This window comes from Mytilus galloprovincialis, chromosome 10 (genome assembly GCF_965363235.1).
Source record: "Mytilus galloprovincialis chromosome 10, xbMytGall1.hap1.1, whole genome shotgun sequence".
NCBI lineage: Eukaryota > Metazoa > Mollusca > Bivalvia > Mytilida > Mytilidae > Mytilus > Mytilus galloprovincialis.
This window is the reverse complement of record NC_134847.1, coordinates 37,576,991-37,597,198: the sequence shown is the minus strand read 5'-3', so window position 1 is coordinate 37,597,198 and position 20,208 is coordinate 37,576,991. Positions and strand designations below refer to the sequence as shown.

The 20,208-nt window shown below is 31.2% G+C and overlaps 1 protein-coding gene and 1 non-coding gene across 2 annotated transcripts; both read left to right on the top strand.

Annotated features, from left to right (window-relative positions):
• Positions 1-2,244: 2,244 nt before the first annotated feature.
• On the top strand, positions 2,245-18,348 carry LOC143047496 (large ribosomal subunit protein uL13-like). The gene is made up of 7 exons (XM_076220554.1): positions 2,245-2,330; positions 3,008-3,080; positions 3,395-3,460; positions 7,427-7,528; positions 7,898-8,043; positions 10,020-10,142; positions 18,236-18,348. The coding sequence occupies exons 1-7, from the start codon at positions 2,313-2,315 to the stop codon at positions 18,317-18,319; spliced, it is 612 nt and encodes a 203-aa protein (XP_076076669.1). The 5' UTR covers positions 2,245-2,312; the 3' UTR covers positions 18,320-18,348.
• LOC143050058 (small nucleolar RNA Z195/SNORD33/SNORD32 family) lies at positions 10,188-10,272 on the top strand. Its single transcript, XR_012970444.1, has one exon. It is a non-coding gene; the product is annotated as a small nucleolar RNA Z195/SNORD33/SNORD32 family (small nucleolar RNA).
• Positions 18,349-20,208: the final 1,860 nt, after the last annotated feature.

Genomic DNA, 20,208 nt, shown 5'->3' with positions numbered 1-20,208 from the left:
TTCGTATTTCTGTCGACGTTTTCTTTCGTGCCTGACAATTGTGATACTCACAAGGTTGTTGGTGTTGTAAGCTACCCGTCCTTGCTTAAATATAAACACCCCTTTTCTATCGAAAGTAGCATCCTGACGCACATAATTTTCGCAATCGTGACTGTTATCGTGAGCAGGATCTGCTTACCCTTCCGGAGCACCTGAGATTGTTTGTTTGTTTGTCTTTTTATTTTTAGCCATGGCGTTGTCAGTTTATTTTCTATCTATATATATGAGTTTGATTTTCCTTCTGGTATCTTTCGTCCCTCTTTTATTCTGTTATTATCTCGCTCATTCCAGTTGTATAATTCTGTGGTGACACTTATTTTGAAACTATATCCTCAAAATTTATGAATTAAGATGATTTATAAAAAAATGACTTACCTTTATTCTACCTCCTGGTGTTAGGATTGACTTACCTTCTACCTGTGCTGCACGTAATAGTGATAATGTTATATTGCTATTAATACAGATATAAGTAGTTAAAACTAATGCATTATTGCACGGTTCATAATCAGGATCTAATATGGGAAATTAATAAACATTTAAAAATTAAAAAAAATAAAGTGTTAATTCTCAACAGGTTTCAAATTTTCTCGTTAATAAAAATAGGAATGCCTTTTAAATTGAAGAAAATTAATTTGAAAGTTAGTGAGGGCCCTCATGGGGTTTTTGATTATGTGATTACTTGGCCGTTTTTTTAATGATTATTTGATTATTAAGCCAAATATTTCATGATTATTTGATTACCTAGGACTGTATTTTTAGTTTATGATTATTTGATTACTAAAGATAAGCAAATATTTAATGATTATGTGATTATATTGGCAAAAAAATGGTGATTATGTGATTACTAGGACCCCCCCATGAGGGGCCTAGTTAGTAAACTAATTCTTTAAATGCTAACCATATTCATATACATATATAAATTTAATGTAGTATACGTTTGAAAAGATGATATAACTGAACAAGACGCATTTTGTATTAAATTTAAAAATCGGTAAGAGAACACCACAGTACATAATTTATTAAATTGCATGAACTGCATAATTATAATTGAAATTATTCATTGATGTACAACTCATTAACATGATTAAGGCTTTTCAAATTTAAACGGACTTTTAAAATGGTGTTAATAGCTGATTTGCATTAAAAAAGATGTAATATGAAAAAGAAGATGTGATATGATTTACAAGATACCAAATGACATGCACAGAAATCAACAACTATAGATCACCGTACAGCCGTCAACAGTTATAAAAGTCCTTATATAGTCGTTTTCTAAAATATGAGAAGGTCTGGATGGGGTCTTTCAAATTTGCTGTTTCCATATATATTACTTTAGACCAACGTTATTTTTTTTCTCTCTATTTTACCGTTATTCTCTATTCTTTACTTATGATCTTTCAGCACCACTGTTTTCTCATATCTTTGTTTTTGGGGTTCGTTTTCCTCTATATAAATATTCTTTATTTGTATTGTACCTTTATTCCGTATCTTTTGCTCACTATTCTCTATTCTATAAACATCACTCTGCCGCTTTTGCATTCCTATACATTTGATTGTTTCAAAATAGAGAATTATGTATAGTGATGGTGTGTTAACATAATATTTGTTCCAAGGTACAGTTGCAATAGGAACTTTTATCATACCATACCGTTATCAGAGACATGCAGGAAATTTTCTAATGGCAGTGGGGAAACAGTTTGGTTGTTTGGAACAAATAGTATGATGGAAATGTTATTCTGTTACACTACTACTATTATATTTCTATGTCAAAAATATATTATAATTTTATTTTCAAAGCTGCAAAATTCGTAAAATCATACTTACGAAAATGTCGGTTTGAAGCTACTGTCTATTCATACATTTAATCTAATATGATTTTTATGTTTATATATAATATCCCGTATTATGTCCAACTTCCATGTATTTGGAAATGCCAGAAACATATCCTGGTAAATAAACTCAGTGAAATGAAAACTTGAAAAGAAAAAAAGAAAAAAAATATAAGTGATTTGGGAAATAATAGATTGAGCAGTCCCATGCGGGACCAGGAAGCTTAACTGCGAAGGAATTTATAAAGAAAAGAAAAAAAATAACAATACTGTATTGATAAGATGTTAATTTTGAAAATCCGTGCATAGAGAAAATCGAGATAAGTGGATTTCTTATTTACGGAAAATATCAAGGTTGTCACAGTCAAAACTTGAAATTTATTCTACTTCCTGTTTCTCGTGAATTTTATTTTGTGAACCCCGTAGCACTTCCTTTTTTCCAACATGGGTTTCACGGAGAAGGTGCATATCTAGTTGTGTAGAATTTTTACCATTAAAACATGTAAACAGAAATTTACAAGCAAAAAAATACTATCCATATCAATGAATGATATTTGCTGTTCAACATCTTGTACTAAAAAATCGCATTAAATCATCCCTGCAGCAATTATCATGTCTTGAAACCCACGTGTTGACATTCTTTCGAAATTTGCTCTTATTTCACCGTTTTTCAACAAATACTTTTTGTTGTTTCTTAGTCTCACTGTTAGAAAAGTTTTGTCATGTATTAAAATTCTCGTATGATGATGAAAATTTACAATAATTCGGGAAAAGAATGTCTGCAGACACTAATTTCAGCAGTGCTTTTTCCTATCCAAAATGAGCATTTGGATAGACCCTTTCAAGTTCGTTGCATTTCCAGGGGCGGATCCAGCCATTTTAAAAAGGGGGGTTCTAACCACTTGTCCCCATTCAAATGCAATGATCGTCCAAAAAAAAGGGGGTTCCAACTCTGGGAATCCCTCTGGATATGCTACTGATTTCCATCTTAAACTGGTTTTAGTAGACATTATTTTGTGCATTGTCAGTTTTCACGTTGATAATTTGGCCATTTGAATAAAAAATATATAAATTCGCAGATCTTGTGAAAATGACCAATATAGTACATTTTCTTTTAAATTTTACATTTTCTTTTCCAGCCCATCATCATTGATGCCAGGGGGCATTTATTGGGACGTTTAGCTGCTATAGTTTCCAAAACAATTTTACAAGGTGAGAGCAATTAAAAAAGCAGTGTTTTTTATTTTATGAGAACATTGAAGATTCTTTTGTCTTGTGTGTAAAGTCTGAATAATTAATTTGGTTCCAAAAAACAGTCTTCAGTTACCAAATAAATCTTTACCACCCCAATCTGAGGTAAAAGATATTTTATTTTATTTCAACAAATGAAAAAAAAATCAAATATAATTTCTTTTGCTATTTTGATATTATTTCAGTTGCTTTTACATTTGTTGTTAATAAATGTGATAACCTTACACACTTTTTAAACAGTAAATCTGTAAAATTATATATTGTATTTATTACAGGACAAAGAGTGGTTGTTGTAAGATGTGAAGGTATCAACATCTCTGGCAACTTCTTCAGATCAAAGTGTAAGTAAAACTTGCGTGTTCTGTAAACAGCAGAAATGGCAGATTTTACAGTATTGTGTTCTGTCTCCTACTTTCATGTTGCTAACGTGACGGAGACAAAAATGAGTAACGTTAGCGACATTTGGACATGTCACATGAGCAACAACATCTTTAAAAGTTAAAATGTATGCACACAGTGATGTTTAATATATGCCTGAAGTAATAAAATTGTACAGTCTGGTCTAGAATTTCTAAATATACAGAATGTCATTTGCAGGTGTACTTTATATCAAATGAATACACAAGAAACCAAAAAATTAGTAACGTTAGCGACATTTGGACATGTCACATGAGCAACAACATCTTTAAAAGTTAAAATGTATGCACACAGTGATGTTTAATATATGCCTGAAGTAATAAAATTGTACAGTCTGGTTTAGAATTTCTAAATATACAGAATGTCATTTGCAGGTGTACTTTATATCAAATGAATACACAAGAAACCAATTCGTAATAGTAACATTAGCAACATCTACTATCATGACATTACGTTTTGTTGCGAACGTCTTTTTGATGGACGGAATACATTTAAGGTCCTCTTGTAACGATATTACATACAACTTACCTTCTTTGCTTCCCCATCATGTGAAGGAACTGACTCCGAATCTATTTCTGCAAAGGGCGATATCGTAACTCCTATACAGGAGAGTTACAGATCTAAATATATGTTGCTCACGTGACACTGATTTGGACGGAAACCTCGAGCAGTAACGTTCGCAAAAAATAAAACAGCCAATGATATTGATTCCTCAAGTCCTTTGACCCCCTTACGTCATCCAAATTTAATATGATTGCTATTTTCAATTATTTATAAAACCCGGGATAAAAATAACTACAATAGGCTGTCTGAGAACCAACAAGAAAATTGCGATCGTGACATACCACAATGGACGGAAAAGTCGTGACGTTAGCAACAATATGATTAAATTACCTTTTTTAGCCTTTATCAATAAAAATCTGCCTTAAAGTTATGATTAAAACACAAAAGAAGACTTTTTATTAAAATATAAGTCCATGTTATTAGGCTCCACTTATAAATAATACTTCAAAATTCCACTCCAAATAAGCTGGATGTCAGTAAAGTAGGTCATGATGTCTATTCCATGTCCAATATTTTGAAATTGAAAACCCTCTAATTCTAACAAAAAACACAAACACAGAGTAATTTTTATTTTTATTTTCTCAGAAAGACACATTTTATTCAATAACATAATGCATTACTCCATTACACAGTCTGTTTCACAGTTTCAGCAATTGCTTTTTTGATGGATACAAAAAAACAATAATTCCTTCTTATTGTAAAATCTGCCAAATGCCTATTTCAAATTATCCAGGCAGATGTCTGTTTTGTTTTTTAAGAAATGAAAGTTAAGAAAAACTTTAAAATTTCACAATAATTAATCTCAAAAAAGACAAATCTGATATAGACTTGTGTAAGCTTAGCAGTATTAAATGATGATTATTAAACTTGCCTACATTGTCTGAATGTTGTGACGATAAGTTATTCTGATGCTGCTGCATGCTTTTTCATCAGTCTCTTGTGTACACATTTATTCAATAATTGTACTACAAAAGTATCCTGTGTGGTAGTCCAAAGGATTGGCAATACATTTTGTGTGTCCCAGGGTTTTGTTGAATTTTTTACTGCCTCAATTAGAAAGATTACAGATTGAGAAATGAAGCTGAATAGTAATGTGATATGCAGCTACTTACATTTTCAAGGCATATAAATCTAGCCCTTCATTGCAGTCTGCACGGTTAGCCACTAGTCCGATGCCCCAGACTAGTAAAATTTCATTCGGACTAGTGAGTTTTTGCAAAACTTTGTTTGGCCAAATAAGAAAAATGTCAGAATATTGGTCTTCGGACTAGTAGTTGAAAAAGTTTTTGGTGCAGACTGCATTGATCAGTGGTTTCTCATACTTTTTGGCCTTGTAAACTAGAGAACAGTATCGCAATTTCATTCATACAACCTCTTATGAAATACTACAAAAAGTCAACTCACCAAAATACACTTAATAAGTTCAAATGTAAAAGCTGTAAAGGACTTGATGTGATTTATGGACTAAATGTATATGGTTATGTTCAAAATTGGTACATATGACATTGTCATGATTGTTGGAATGAAGTTTCAGAAACTGTTAAAGCGTACTGACGGTATTTTCAAATAGCATGAATGTAATGAACTTGTAGAAATCAAAAGACAGGAAATAACATTAAAATATGTGCAGACAATTTTTGAACAAGCAAATTAGCACTAGTGATGATCTATTTCTTACCTACATTGTCTGAAGTTGATGTAGAAAATATATTCTGATGGTGCTTTCCAATCTGGAGTTTATCAGCTGGTGATATAGAATTAAGGGTAGGTTGGCCCTGGATAGATTATTTTTACATAAGTATCATCTCTTTGCATGTAGTTGCTAACATTTTGAAGGCGAAAAAGCCACCCTGTCATTATAAGTGGTTGCCGTACGGTAATCTATAGTTGTTAATGTCTGTGTCATTTTGGTCTTTTGTGGACAGTTGTCTCATTGGCAATCATACCACATCTTCTTTTTTATATTTCTTGTATTTTTAGCTATCTGAACAAAAAATAAATTTAAGATGTTCCGAGACTGCTTGAAAAGTACAAGTCCACATGTATAGACTTTAAAAATGTGTTCTTTCAGTCAAAAGTACTGAACCATTTGTGGTTCGATTTCAGTGGACAAAAACGTTAACAATTCTTGACCAAATCTTTTTATTCATTGACGATCTCGGTTGTGAAATTCTACTAAATTTCTACTGAGACAACACTTTAAAACATATTGCTTTTCTCAAAGGTAGAGATTTTGTATAGGTAGGTAAGAAGGCACTTCTTATTTTTCTGTAAAGAGAAAATGGTGTTTCAGATTTTTATTTAGTCTTCAGGCCTTGTACTGATTAAAAAACCAATTTTTTCCATCATGACAATATATAAAAGATTTTGTGTAGGCAGCTATTTTCTGGATAGGTACATACGGTTAGGGCGAACAAACAGATTCTTTTTTGTATGGCCTGACCAAAATACACTTCTTGAAAATGGACAAGAAATGACAAAAGATAGACTATTTAAAGGTAAAAACTGTAATTTGTTTCATTTGATGTCGTATATGTAAAGAACTTGTAGAGACTGGGAAAGAATTAAATATCTATAAAGACAATTTTTGAACAAGTAAATTTGCACAAATGATGATCTATTTCTTACCTACATTGTCTGAAGTTGATGTAGAAAAAATATTCTGATGGTGCTTTCCAATCTTTTTGTGAAAAATGTATGTTAAGATTCTTGAAAAAGCAGACTGATACTGTTGATTTAACATTCAATATCAATTTCTGTGGATTTCAAGGGTACAGCTGAACAAATGAAATTACATGTTCTAAGTACTTTTGACAGATTTTCTATAGGCTTGTATGCAGACTTCAACAAAACTAGGAAGTATTCCTTGATCCATGAAAACTGGTATCCCCAACAAAAAAAATATCAGTTTGTTCTTCATAAAACTCTTAACTAGTGAGATAGCATCAGTGATGATTTTATTTTCTTACCTACATTGTCTGAAGTTGATGCAGAAAGAAATATTCTGATGGTGCTTTTCAGTGTTATATTGCAGCAAAGTTTGACCCCCCCCCCCCAAACTATACCACAAATTACACATTGACTTGACAATATCATAACTGTAAAGGCTTAAAAAGAATGGTTAATGAAACTTTAAACATAAAATTAAATATTGCAACACCAACCCATCCTTTCCAAAAATTAATATGAATTGAAGTTGGATGGTCCTAAACTATCTTTAGGAAAATAATGGCTTTTCTGCAGGGTAGCTTTTATTCTGAACTTCTACGTTTAAGCTAATTGGCTACTTATTTTAAAGTTGATAATTAATGTATTTTCTTTTACAGTGAAATATCTTGACTACCTGAAGAAAAGATGTAATGTCAAGCCATCCCGTGGCCCATTTCATTTCAGAGCTCCAAGCAAAGTATTTTACAAAACAGTTAGAGGTATGTTGGTGTTTGTGGAGTTGAGTAAAGTAAAGAATTGAAATTGTTCTCGTTTTCAAATTGATTTCAAAAGAGGAGAATGCACTTAAGTTTGAAAGGTTAACATGAGAAAAAATGATCAGAAAGAAATGAATGATGATTTACCTTACCTACCTTGATCTATATGAAATGGAAATTAATATCTGACATTTCTTTCTGTTTTATATTTCATTTTCTGTATAAACTGAAGTAAACATACCTAGACAGGATGGCCTTTGCTGCTGAAGAATTTGAATAGTTGGACAAAACATCTGAGCTGCCAAAAAATAAAAAATAAGTATTTCATTGAAGAAATGATTTTTAATATTATGGTCTTGAATGTTTATTTAGGAATGGTACCACACAAACAACCCAGAGGAAAGGATGCTCTGGCTAGACTAAAGGTGTTTGAAGGTGTTCCCCCACCATATGACAAACAAAAGAGACAAGTGGTGCCATCTGCACTCAAAGTACTGAGATTGAATCCAATGAGGAAGGTAAATACCTTTATAGCAGAAATGTACTATGTTTATCTTATTTTGATTAAGATTTACCATGCTGCTGAAGATAAATGTTTTACCCATCTTTAATGTTTGTTGAGGCAACACGATATAAAATAGAATGGAAAGAAATGAATGATGATTTACCTTACCTACCTTGATCTATATGAAATGGAAATTAATATCTGACATTTCTTTCATTTTTTTGTTGGTACAAAAATATTCGTATTATTCAAAACAACAAATGGGTCAGACATAAGTTTTCCAACTTAGTATTGTCTGCTCCAAAAACAATGTTCAATCAACAAATAAAGAAATAACTATATGAATGCACGGTTAGCCTAAATCATTGTAGTTTAATACATTGTATTTTTTTTGTAAATTGAGACATAAGATTAAGATATTTGATTAGCATTAATACTTCTTCAAAACTGAGAGAAACCACATACCACCTGATAAAAACTCATTTTTTGAAACATCTTTAGGGCAGGTTAGGAAGGGACTGGCTGTAATTGTAATATATAGGTTGTGATGCATGATCATTTTAGAAGATGGCCTCAAAAATATTAAATAATAAATAATCAATTGAGAATAGAAAGGGGCCTTCTAAACTGATACCTTAATAACCTAATGTGGCACACCTCGTGTGTAGAAATTTTACTTTGAGTTTACTTTGTCAGATGCGAATATCATGTATCATGCCAATTGTGTAAATAATTGCTAGGACATAATCTGTTGATGATGATTTACTTAATCACCGAATCAACTTTAATTGATTTACAGTGAAAACAATCATGTACCACCAACTGAAACAGATTTTACAATTTTCTCAAAGTCTAGAAATATGGGTCTTGTTCCATTAAAAAGATTTTTTAAAAACACTTTTTAAAGAAGACAAAAATTGAACAAGTAATTTTATAGTTAACTCTCTTGAGAAGTCTCCCTATTTGGAACTTGTGCATAACTCTTATTTAGTATTCTGAAATTTATTAATACATTTGAAAATAACAAATTTTCCTAAACTTAACTGTTCTTCTTTTAAGTTCAATTTTTAGGAAGTGATTAAATCAAAAATACCTTATAATTTCTAAAAGTTCAATTAAAAAAAAAGAAAAAAAGAACGATTAATTGATTATATAATGAATATACATTTTTGGTGGGTGGAACTTAAATCAGCCTATTTAAAGGTAATTTACAAGGTAAATCAGTTAAATCTGTTCAAGCAGTTTTCATTTCAAAATGAAACTATTTTACAAAAGCTACTTGTAAGTTTAAATAAATGACTTTTATCCAACCCTCTTTGAAAAAATGGATATGTTGCACCGTTTTGGTACTACAGGAATGAAAATAGATTTTTTAGACTATCTACAAACTCCCTATGTCCTAGTAGAACCAGCTAAACACTAAGCTATAGTTCTCTGATCATGGACATATTGATGATGATTTACTTAATCACCGAATCACTAAAATTGATTTACAGTGAAAACAATCATGTACCACCAACTGAAATATGTCACAGAGAATTCAACTACAGTTTACTGTCTTTCGAATGGTGTGAAACTTGCAGCCCTAATTATATGTTTCTGTATTTAATGGAATAATTTGATACTTGTAAAAAGAACACCATAGACACTTTCCTTTGATTTTGAACTTTTGGGGTTTTGTTGTCTCATGTTCTCTCCAATGAATTTCATATGTAAATCTGTAATTTTGTTTTCAGAAATAAAAGCACAACACCTGTAACGCTATCTGTAAGAAAATAATTTAACATAGCACTACATTTAAACGATATTGAATCCAATTACTATGCTGTTCAGTGGGTTTTGGGAGAACACTGCTCGCTTAAGTTTGTAATTAGGTCACACTATCCAGACCTATTTTTGTGTTGATTTAGTTGTAAGACCTTGGATGCGTTCCTCATGTTCCTGTTTCCAATGCCTATTTTTATTTGATCGTTTTAAAACCTATTTTAGTACTGTGATCTGAACAGACTTTCACATGAAGTTGGATGGAAGTACCAGAGGGTTGTCTCATCACTGGAAGCCAGACGTAAAGTCAAATCAAAGAGATTCTATGAGAGAAAGAAGAAAACAGAGGTAGCTTTTGTCATTTTTAGTGAAATAATTAATCAACATTCATGACATGTTAATGATGATTTACTTAATCACCGAATCAACTTTAATTGATTTATCGTGAAAACAATCATGTACCACCATCTGAAACATGTCATGAAAAAAAAAGATAGTTACAACAAAAATGTTGGTTATATTGATACTGATACCTGTATATGAAAAAACTACAACAGGACTGATAATTTAACATCTGACATATTGTTGGGTTGGTGTCTGGTTTACCCAAACCAACATCATGAATGGTTAATTTTTCTATGTTTTAGATGACCGCTAACATTTAAATTATTGCAAAAATAATGATGGACATAAGCATTTTTTATTTGTCAAATTTGGTAGATTTTGATTTTGTTTTTTGTATGAATAACATTTCATGTTGGTGAGTCAACTAACTGTCAAGATAAAAGAAAAAAATGTGTTTCAGCTTATAAATGCATCTGATGTCATTAATGACATCCTAGCCTGTTAAGAAAACGTTGAAATTACAAATAGCAATTTGTTGAAGTTCACTACCTTGATTTGGTAAATTGGAGTAAATAGAAAATTAAATCCTAGTTAAGTTTAGCCCTTAATTATACCCAATTCTTTTTACTTGCATGAATTCCTGTTTATTAGAATTATTAAGTAATCTTTTAAAATTTCTCTTAAACATTGCTAGACATATCTACTTTACTTTATTTTTTGACATGTTAATGATGATTTACTTTATCACCGAATCAACTTTAATTGATTCATCATGAAAACAATCATGTACCACCATCTGAAATGTGTCATTAAATGAAAGATGGTTACAAAACCAAGACGCTGTATTATATTAATACTGATACCTGTGTAAGAAAAACTATATAACAGTACTAATAATTTAACATCTGACTTAATCTTTATATTGTTGGGTTTGTGTCTGGAATACCTAACCCAATATCATCTATGGTTAGTATTTATTGATCAAGATGGCTAAATTTTCGTTAAATATAAAAGGGGGTTAGGGACATGAGCATTACTTTATTTCACAAATTTGAGAAAAAAACATGTGAAAGAGTTTTTGCTTATGCTTCTTCATTAAATCAGCATGCAAGAGTCCTAAATGTCCAGGTTAAAGAAAAATGTGCTTTTAATTATTAAAGTATCTGCTGTCATAAATGACATTATAGTCTTAAAAGAAAATGTTAGAACTGACTTTAGCAGCGATTTGTTGAAGTTAACTGTCTAAATTTTGGTAAATAGAAGATTTCTTTTTATGCCAGAATAGTTCTCAATAGTACCTTATTTATATGTGTTTCTTGCATAAATTCCTGTTTGTTTGTACTATTGAATCCACCTTGCATAATAGCATGTATTTATTGAATATTCTTTGCACACCTATGGTAATCATTGCTAGACATGTTGATGATGATTTACTTAATCACCGAATCATTTTAATTGATTTACAGTGAAAACAATCATGTACCACCAACTGAAACATGTTATGGCAACAAAAGTTACAAATTAAAGTTGAACAACTTGTTCTGTTCCTTTTGTTTTGAAATATTATATATGTTTTGTTTTTTAACTTGCTTAGATTTTGTCTGTGTCGACGTACTTGTGTCCTAAAACATATAGTAAATGCTTATTACCACAAAACTCAGATCAAGTACAAATTTGGGTAGTTTCACTTTTACCGTTTTTCAATTATGTTCCTTTATAATTTTATATTATATGCAAGCAAGTGCGGGGCATCTTCTTTGTAGAGGCAGAATTAACCTTTGTGACATGTTGATACTGATTTACTTAATCACCGAATCACTTTAATTGATTCATAGTGAAAACAATCATGTACCACCAACTGAAATGTGTCAAGGCAAGAGAAGTAATAATCAATGGGCTCTTCAAACCTATTGCAGTCAGAGCTCTGACATAAACAAGTCAGAATAAAATGACTTCCATAGGTCAGATATAATTTGATGTAAGTGTTGTCTCCCTTCTTGCACTCAACAGAATATGACTTGTACAGGTCAGTTTATGTCAGACTTTAATTTATCATAAAATGACTTCCACAGGTCAGCTTTTGCATAAAATATTGTGACTTAATATCTTCATATTCTAATAAGATTTATGTCCCTTTTTAATGCATTTTGACTTAGAGAGGTCATTTTTGTTCTGACTTGAAGCAGTCATTACTACCACTTTGTTATCAATCTCCATAAAATATAGTGATTACTAGTTTCGAATCAAAGAGTTTAAAAAGTGGGGCTCATCATTATTATTATTATATGTAACCTTCTTCTTTCCAGAATCTTAACATAATATATTTATCTCATCAAATTCAATCATTTCCAAATACAAACAAAAACCAAAGCAGAAAAAATGGATCATACAATTTTCTGTCAATATCAAAAGATTTACAAAATACAATATTGGATACATTTACTAGTACCATGACAATACTTTGAATCTTCCAAGGAAAAAATAGGGATCTATTCTCATCCACTTTTAGCTAAATTTATCAAGACATGCAAGAGCAAAACATTTATTATTTTAATATTTCATTGAGGTAAATACTGTTGTGCAAACTGACTCAAACAAGTCACACTATGTTCTGACTTCAAAGAGTCAGTCAAAACTAAACTTATTTCAACCTTTAAGTCTAGTACTATCATATTGATTTAAAAATGTATGGGAAAGCCAGATATAGGACAGAGAAAATATTAAAGGTCCCCTAAAGTCACAATGAGGACTATAAAATTTTTTTTTTGGTATATTCAATATTTAAATGCATTTTCTTTTAAACAGGTCAAATCATGTTTTGACTTAAAACAGTCAGCCCAAAACTAAATTTATTGAAATTTTTAGAGTGGGGTACTGACATATGATATTAAATGAAAGTATGGGAACGTCAGACATAAGAAATATATGTAAGATACCCTAAAATAAATAACCATTTGACTTAATTGTTTCTAAACATTTATCAAATAAATTCACAAATGGCAGATTCAGAAGCAGGGCTTAAAGGAAGTACACCTAGCTTTGATTGGAAAATTTGTTCTGCAATCTGACTTGAACAGGTCAAATCATGTTCAGACAAATCGACTTAAACAGGTCAAATGGGCATGTTCGGACAAATTGACTTAAACAGGTCAAATCATGTTCTGACTTAAAAGAGTCTGTCAAAAACTAAATGGCTTGCAAAGTTCTGTAAAAGTCGTGCATTATCATGATTGTGATGTGATTGTTAGAATGTATGGATACAAGTAGGAAAAAAAATCACAAAAAATTAAGTCACAATTATAAGAACTATATATATAAAAGATAATTTGGTATATTTTTGATATCTTAATATTTCATTGAGGTAAATCCTGTTGTGCAAACTGACTTGAACAAGTCACATTATGTTCTGACTTCAAGGAGTCAGTAAAATACTATACTTTAATTAAGTATTGCAACTTTAAGTCTGGGATTGTCATATGCATTTAAGAATGTATAAGAAACTCAGATAAAAGACACCCAATAATAAAGTCACAAAAATGTGGACTATAAAAAGTGTATTTGGTATACTATTATTTAATATTCAAATGTATTTTGTTAACAAATTTCTCCAAATTATTTTAAAATTTTATTATATTTCTATATTTTCATGACTTTTTTTCTGTTCAATTAACATTTGGAACTTTCGGTTTTAAAAAACATTATTTTAAAAACCATTTGACTGAATTGTTTCTTAAAAAAAATTATGAATTAATTAACTCAACAGTAGCAGATTCAGATATGGAGGGGGCTTGAACATGTTAAAGGAGGAAGACTTAGTTTTGATTGGACATTTTTTTTCTGTCAACTGACTTTAACAGGTCAAATCGTGTTCTGACTTCAAAGAGTCAGTCCCAACTAAACTTATTTCAACTTTTAAGTCTAGTTTTTTTCATATTGATTTAAAAATGTACAGAAAAGCCAGATAAAAGACAGAGGACATAAGGTCCCCATACGGCGCAATAATGAGGACTATAAAAAAAAGTTTATTTTGCATATTCAATATATTTAAATGTATTTTGTTTTAAACCTTTTAGTCTGGCATTTTCATGCATTTATTAAAGAATGTATGGGAAAATCAGATAAAAGACACCCAATAATAAAGTCACAATAATGAGGACTATAAAAAAAATGTGTTTGGTATATTTTATATTCAAATAAATTTTGTTTACAAATTTCATCAAATCATCTTTAAATTTTATCATATTTTTGTATTTTCATGACCTTTCATTTCTGTTAAGTTAACACGTGGAACTTTTGGTTTTAAAATATATTATTTAAAACCATTTGACTGAATTGTTTCAAATAAACCTATCAATTAATTAACTCAACAGTAGCAGATTCAGATAAGGGAAAAAGGGGAAGAGTGGGAGGGGGGGGGGGGCTTAGAAGAAGAAGACCTAGTTTTAATTGGATTTAATTTTCTCTGTAAACTGACTTTAACAGTTCAAATCATGTTCTGACTTCAAAGAGTCAGTCAAAACTAAACTTATTTCAACTTTTAAGTCTAGGAATTTCATATTGATTTTAAAATGTATGACAAACCAGATAAAAGACTGATGAAATAAGGTACCATTAAGTCACAATATTGAGGACTATACAAAAATGTATTTGGTATATTTTATATTCAAATGTATTTTGTTAACAAATTTCATCAAATTAATATCTTAAAAATTTATTCTATTTCCGTATTGTCATGACTTTTTTTCTGTTAAGTTAACAAATAGAACTTTTGGTTGTAAAAAAACATTATTCTAAAAACCATTTGACTGAATTGTTTCTTAATTTTTTTTTAACTCAACAGTAGCAGATTCAAATAAGGGAAAAAAGGGGGGGGGGGGGGCTAAGATGAAGAAACCTAGTTTGATTGGATTTTTTTTCTTCTGTAAACTGACTTTAACAGGTCAAATCATGTTCTGACTTCAAAGAGTCTGTCAAAACTAAACTTATTTCAACTTTTAAGTCCAGGATTTTCATATTGATTTAAAATGTATGGAACATTTTTATTTGATATATTCAAAATTCAAATGCATTTTGTTTTTTAGAGATTTTCATCAAATTATCTTAAAAAAAACCAAATATTGTATTATTTCTGTATTTTCATGACTTTTCTTTTCTGTTAAGTTAAAACATGGAACTTGTGGTTGCAAAAAAAATTTATATTTTAATAACCATTTGACTGAATTGTTTCTAAAAAAAATCAGTAATTAATTAACTCAACAGTAGCAGATTGATATTTAGTGGGGAGGGGGGTTAGAGGAAGAACACCTAACTTTGATAGGACATTTTTTTCCTGTCAACTGACTTTAACAGGTCAAATCATGTTCTGACTTCAAAGAAACAGTCAAAACTAAACGTATGTCAACTTTTAAGTCTAGGATTTTCATATTGATTTTAAAATGTATGACAAACCAGATAAAAGACTGATGAAATATAGTCCCCTCAAGTCACAATATTGAGGACTATAAAAAAAAATGTATTTGGTATATTTTATATTCAAATATATTTTTTTTAACAAATTTCATCAAATTTATATCTTAAAAATTTATTTCATTTCTGTATTTTCATGACTTTTTTTTCTGTAAAGTTAACATATAGAACTTTTGGTTGTAAACAATCATTATTCTAAAAACCATTTGACTGAATTGTTTCTTAAAAAAAATTAATTATCCCAACAGTAGCAGATTCAGATAAGGAGAAAAAGGGGGGGGGCTAAGATGAAGAAACCTAGTTTGATCGGATTTTTTTTCTGTAAACTGACAATCATGTTCTGTTAAAAAAATGTTGAGGAGAAAATACTTAGAAAATCAGACTAAGTTTGGTGACTTTGTTGTCCTTCAAGAAGTGGTACATATAAATACATAACTATCTATTGGGTGTTTTTTAAATAGATTTTTTAGCAACATTTATAACTTTGTAATTTATGTTCAATTGTACACTTGGTATTCTTAATATATATTTTTTTGGGAAGAAAATCTTGTCAGGGTTTCTTATGGCCTTATTAAATTAAAGTCAAAACATTCAGACTTTCATAAGTCAGAACATTCAGACTTTCATAAGTCAGAACATTCTGACTTTCATAAGTCAGAACATTCAGACTTTTATAAGTCAGAACATTCAGACTTTTATAAGTCAAAACATACTGACTTCCAATGTTCTTCTCACTTCTGTAGAAACAAAGACTGTCTATATTTCAAATAAAAGGTTAATGCTTTATGTGGCTAAGCATCTGGGATAAGAATTATAGATGTGTAACTTCATAGGAAAACATATATGCCATATAATTAGGGATTGACCCTGTATGTCATTCAAATCTTCTTGAAATGACGAACAGGAATATTATATGGTTTAGGGGTGGTGATCCAGACCATTTCAAAAAGGGGGATGGGATGACCCCCATGGACTTTCCCTTTATTTCATTTGATTCCTTGCATTGTCCCATATAATAATATATAGGCTTAAGGGGTGGGGATCTCAACTGTTTACAAGTTTTCAAACATGAGGGGGTGGGGTGACCCCAAGGGACTTTATCTTTATTTCATTTGATTTGTCTTGTTGTCCCTTACACTAATATATATGGTTCAGGGGTGGGGATCTTGACCATTTTCATGTTTTCACACAGTAGGGGTGAACCCCCCCCCCCCCCCAGGGACTTCCCCTATATTACATTGGGTTTGTTTTATTTTACCATACAAGAATATATATAGTTTAGGGGTGGGGATCTCGACCGTTTACAAAATATAAGAACATTCGCAAATGGCAGGGGAGGGGGTAAACCCAGAGACTAGCCCGGTATATTTCATTCAAATCAATTTGACATTATAAAAAGGAATATATATGGTTGACAGGTGGGGATCCCTGGAGCCTTACCCTACATTTCATTTGATTTGTTTTAAATATCATATTCCATGTTCATAATTGAAAAACCCGTTTTGTGAATCTCTTTATGATGTTCTCAAGTTAAAATCATTTTTAAAATAAAAATAAAAAAATATTTCGTTTAGTTAAACCCTCCCTTCCCTTTTCCTTTATTAAAATTATTCCGATTTCATTTCATTTTCATTAATATCAATATTCAAAAGATCGTTTTTTTCATTAGGAGAAACGAAAATACAAATATATTAATAAGCCGCAAACTCGGAAAGGTTAAAAAGTCAATTCATGATTGAGTTTAAAAATAGAAAAATCACGTGATGATGTTCAGCTCGAAGCAATAATTTTACTTTTAAAATTGCACTGACTGGTTATTAATGTTAATACTGTTTAAGACAACACGAGTTGTCTCCCGAAAATAACAGTTCATTATCATAACAACATTTTCTGACCTGAACAAGTCAGAATTGTCAGACACCAGGTCATCTCAAAGGCCACGCGTCCGTATTTACAGGTCACGCGCCTTCATGAAACAGCAACAAAATCACTTGCAAAGACCTTCTTCACACGCAAAAAATATTAAAATGGCCATGAAAATACGGAGGTAATATGTATTACCTTCTGAAAATGACCACATTGACCTAGATTTTCCCTTAAAAAACGTAAATAATCACTATATTTTCAATAACTTCTCGTTCGAGAAACTCCCAAAACAACGACTCTCAAACACGTGATCTCTCGCAAAAAACCACGTGATCGTATATGTCTTAGATCGGCGGCAAATTCAAAATATCTTCTGTTTTGACGGACTCGATGGAAAACTACGCAAAACAAAAATTGACCCGTACAGGTCAGAATTTCAAAACATTTTCTGACTTGAAGAAGTCATTTTATTCTGACTTGTTTATGTCAGAGCTCTGACTGTATTGATTTCTTCTAAATCTTGCTAAAAATAAAAAAATAAAGTGAACACCTGCATCATATCAAGGTAACAACACTTCACTTTAGGATATGTTCCCAACTTCAATAATGCTTATTCATATAAAATATGTAACTGCAAGTCAGTCCCCTTTAACATGGAACCTTCTTGACAGATTGTATATAGGAGTAAAGTTAACCTTGTATAAATGGTAGATTTTTGAACAAATGTGTTTCCAAATAGTAAATGTGCAATATTTTCATTACAGGCACTCCGAGAAAAAGCAAAGAAGAATATTGCCAAGAAGATATCACCATACCAGAAAGTGATTGAAGGCTATGGCTACCATTAAAAGACAATAAACCTTCTGGAAAGAATAAATGATTTTATTAATTTTTTATGATATTGAAACCTACATCAGTGTGATTTACATTGATCATGAGCCTTCGCTATAAACTTTTCAAGTCCATTGTTATTGATAGTGTCAAAGCTCATGTTTTTAAAAAATTTAGATGGATAATTTGAACCTGTGCTGTAGGACTTTTTAACTTCAGGGTGAAGACTGGATCACACCGAAATAGACCTGTTATTCTGTGATAAACAGTAGCTGTGTAATAGGGTAGCCTTGTTACTGTTGGTATCTGAAGTGGTTTGCCATATTTTGCCAAAGGTTTTGAATCATTTGATTGATTGATGTCTGCGACTATGAAGTACTTCAAGTAATAGGCTGAAGGCAATATTTAATTCTGCTTCAAACTAAAAGTTCCTCTCTATCTGTCTTTTTTATGCTTCATCTTGTGGGTTAATACAAAAGTCCTTTGTAAATTTTAAGTTTTGTGTTTCCTATTCTTTATTGGTACTAAGAATGTCCAGAATGAGCCACCACATCCACATCACAATCAAATAGGAAGCATAGCATAATATTTCAATCCTGAATGACTTTAAAAAGATACTCAATAACAGGATTAACAAAATACACATCCTTTGTAGAAGCTATTAAAACCATAACCAAGCCAACTTACATCTGTGGTAGAATTAATTGTGGGGTCTCATCATCAGGGTTCAACACTAACGGTAGTCCAGTCTCCCCCTAAAATTTAGGACTACCAAAACATGGTTAACTTAATCAGTAGTCCTGTGGACCACCTTGAAATTTGTATATGGTCTGACTATTTCAATGCTAAAAAAATGGCATAAAAGTCAATAATGTTTACATTTTTCAAAAACAGTGATGGCATTTATAGTAATGAACGTAAATATCATGAATTTCAAAGCACTTTTCAATGTAAAATGAAAATGTCTGATAACCTAAATATATGTGAACTGCAGGAAGGTCAGCAATAAAAACGTAGATGAGTTAAAAAAAAAAACTTCCCAAATTTGGATAAGAAAAATCATTCCCCCAAAAAATAGAAACCGGTAGAGGTAGTTTAAAAAAAAAAAGGCAACAATATCTTTTTGGAGGCTTTCCTGTTAAAAAAAACCCATATGCATGCCATTCATAATAATATTAAAGGCATTTTGTTTCAGCAACATATCCACTGAAGTGCTTTTAACAGTGATGATGATTTTTTTTACATAAATAAGGCCGTTAGTTTTCTCGTTTGAATTGTTTTACATTTTTTATCGTGGCCTATTATAGCTGACTATGCGGTATGGGCTTTGCTCATTGTTGAAGGCCGTACGGTGACCTATAGTTGTTTTAAAATGTCTGTCATTTTGGTCTTTTGTGGATAGTTGTCTCATTGGCAATCATACCACATCTTCTTTTTAGCTCACCTGGCCCGAAGGGCCAAGTGAGCTTTTCCCATCACTTGGCGTCCGTCGTCCGTCGTCGTTAACTTTTACAAAAATCTTCTCCTCTGAAACTACTGGGCCAAATTAATCCAAACTTGGCCACAATCATCATTGGGGTATCTAGTTTAAAAAATGTGTGGCGTGACCCGGCCAACCAACCAAGATGGCCGCCATGGCTAAAAATAGAACATAGGGGTAAAATGCAGTTTTTAGCTTATAACTCAAAAACCAAAGCATTTAGAGCAAATCTGACACGTGGTTAAATTGTTTATCAGGTCAAGATCTTTCTGCCCTCAAATTTTCAGATGAATCCGACAACCCATTGTTGGGTTGCTGCCCCTGAATTGGTAATTTTAGGGAATTTTTGCTGTTTTTGGTTATTATCTTGAATATTATTATAGATAGAGATAAACTATAAACAGCAATAATGTTCAGCATAGTTAG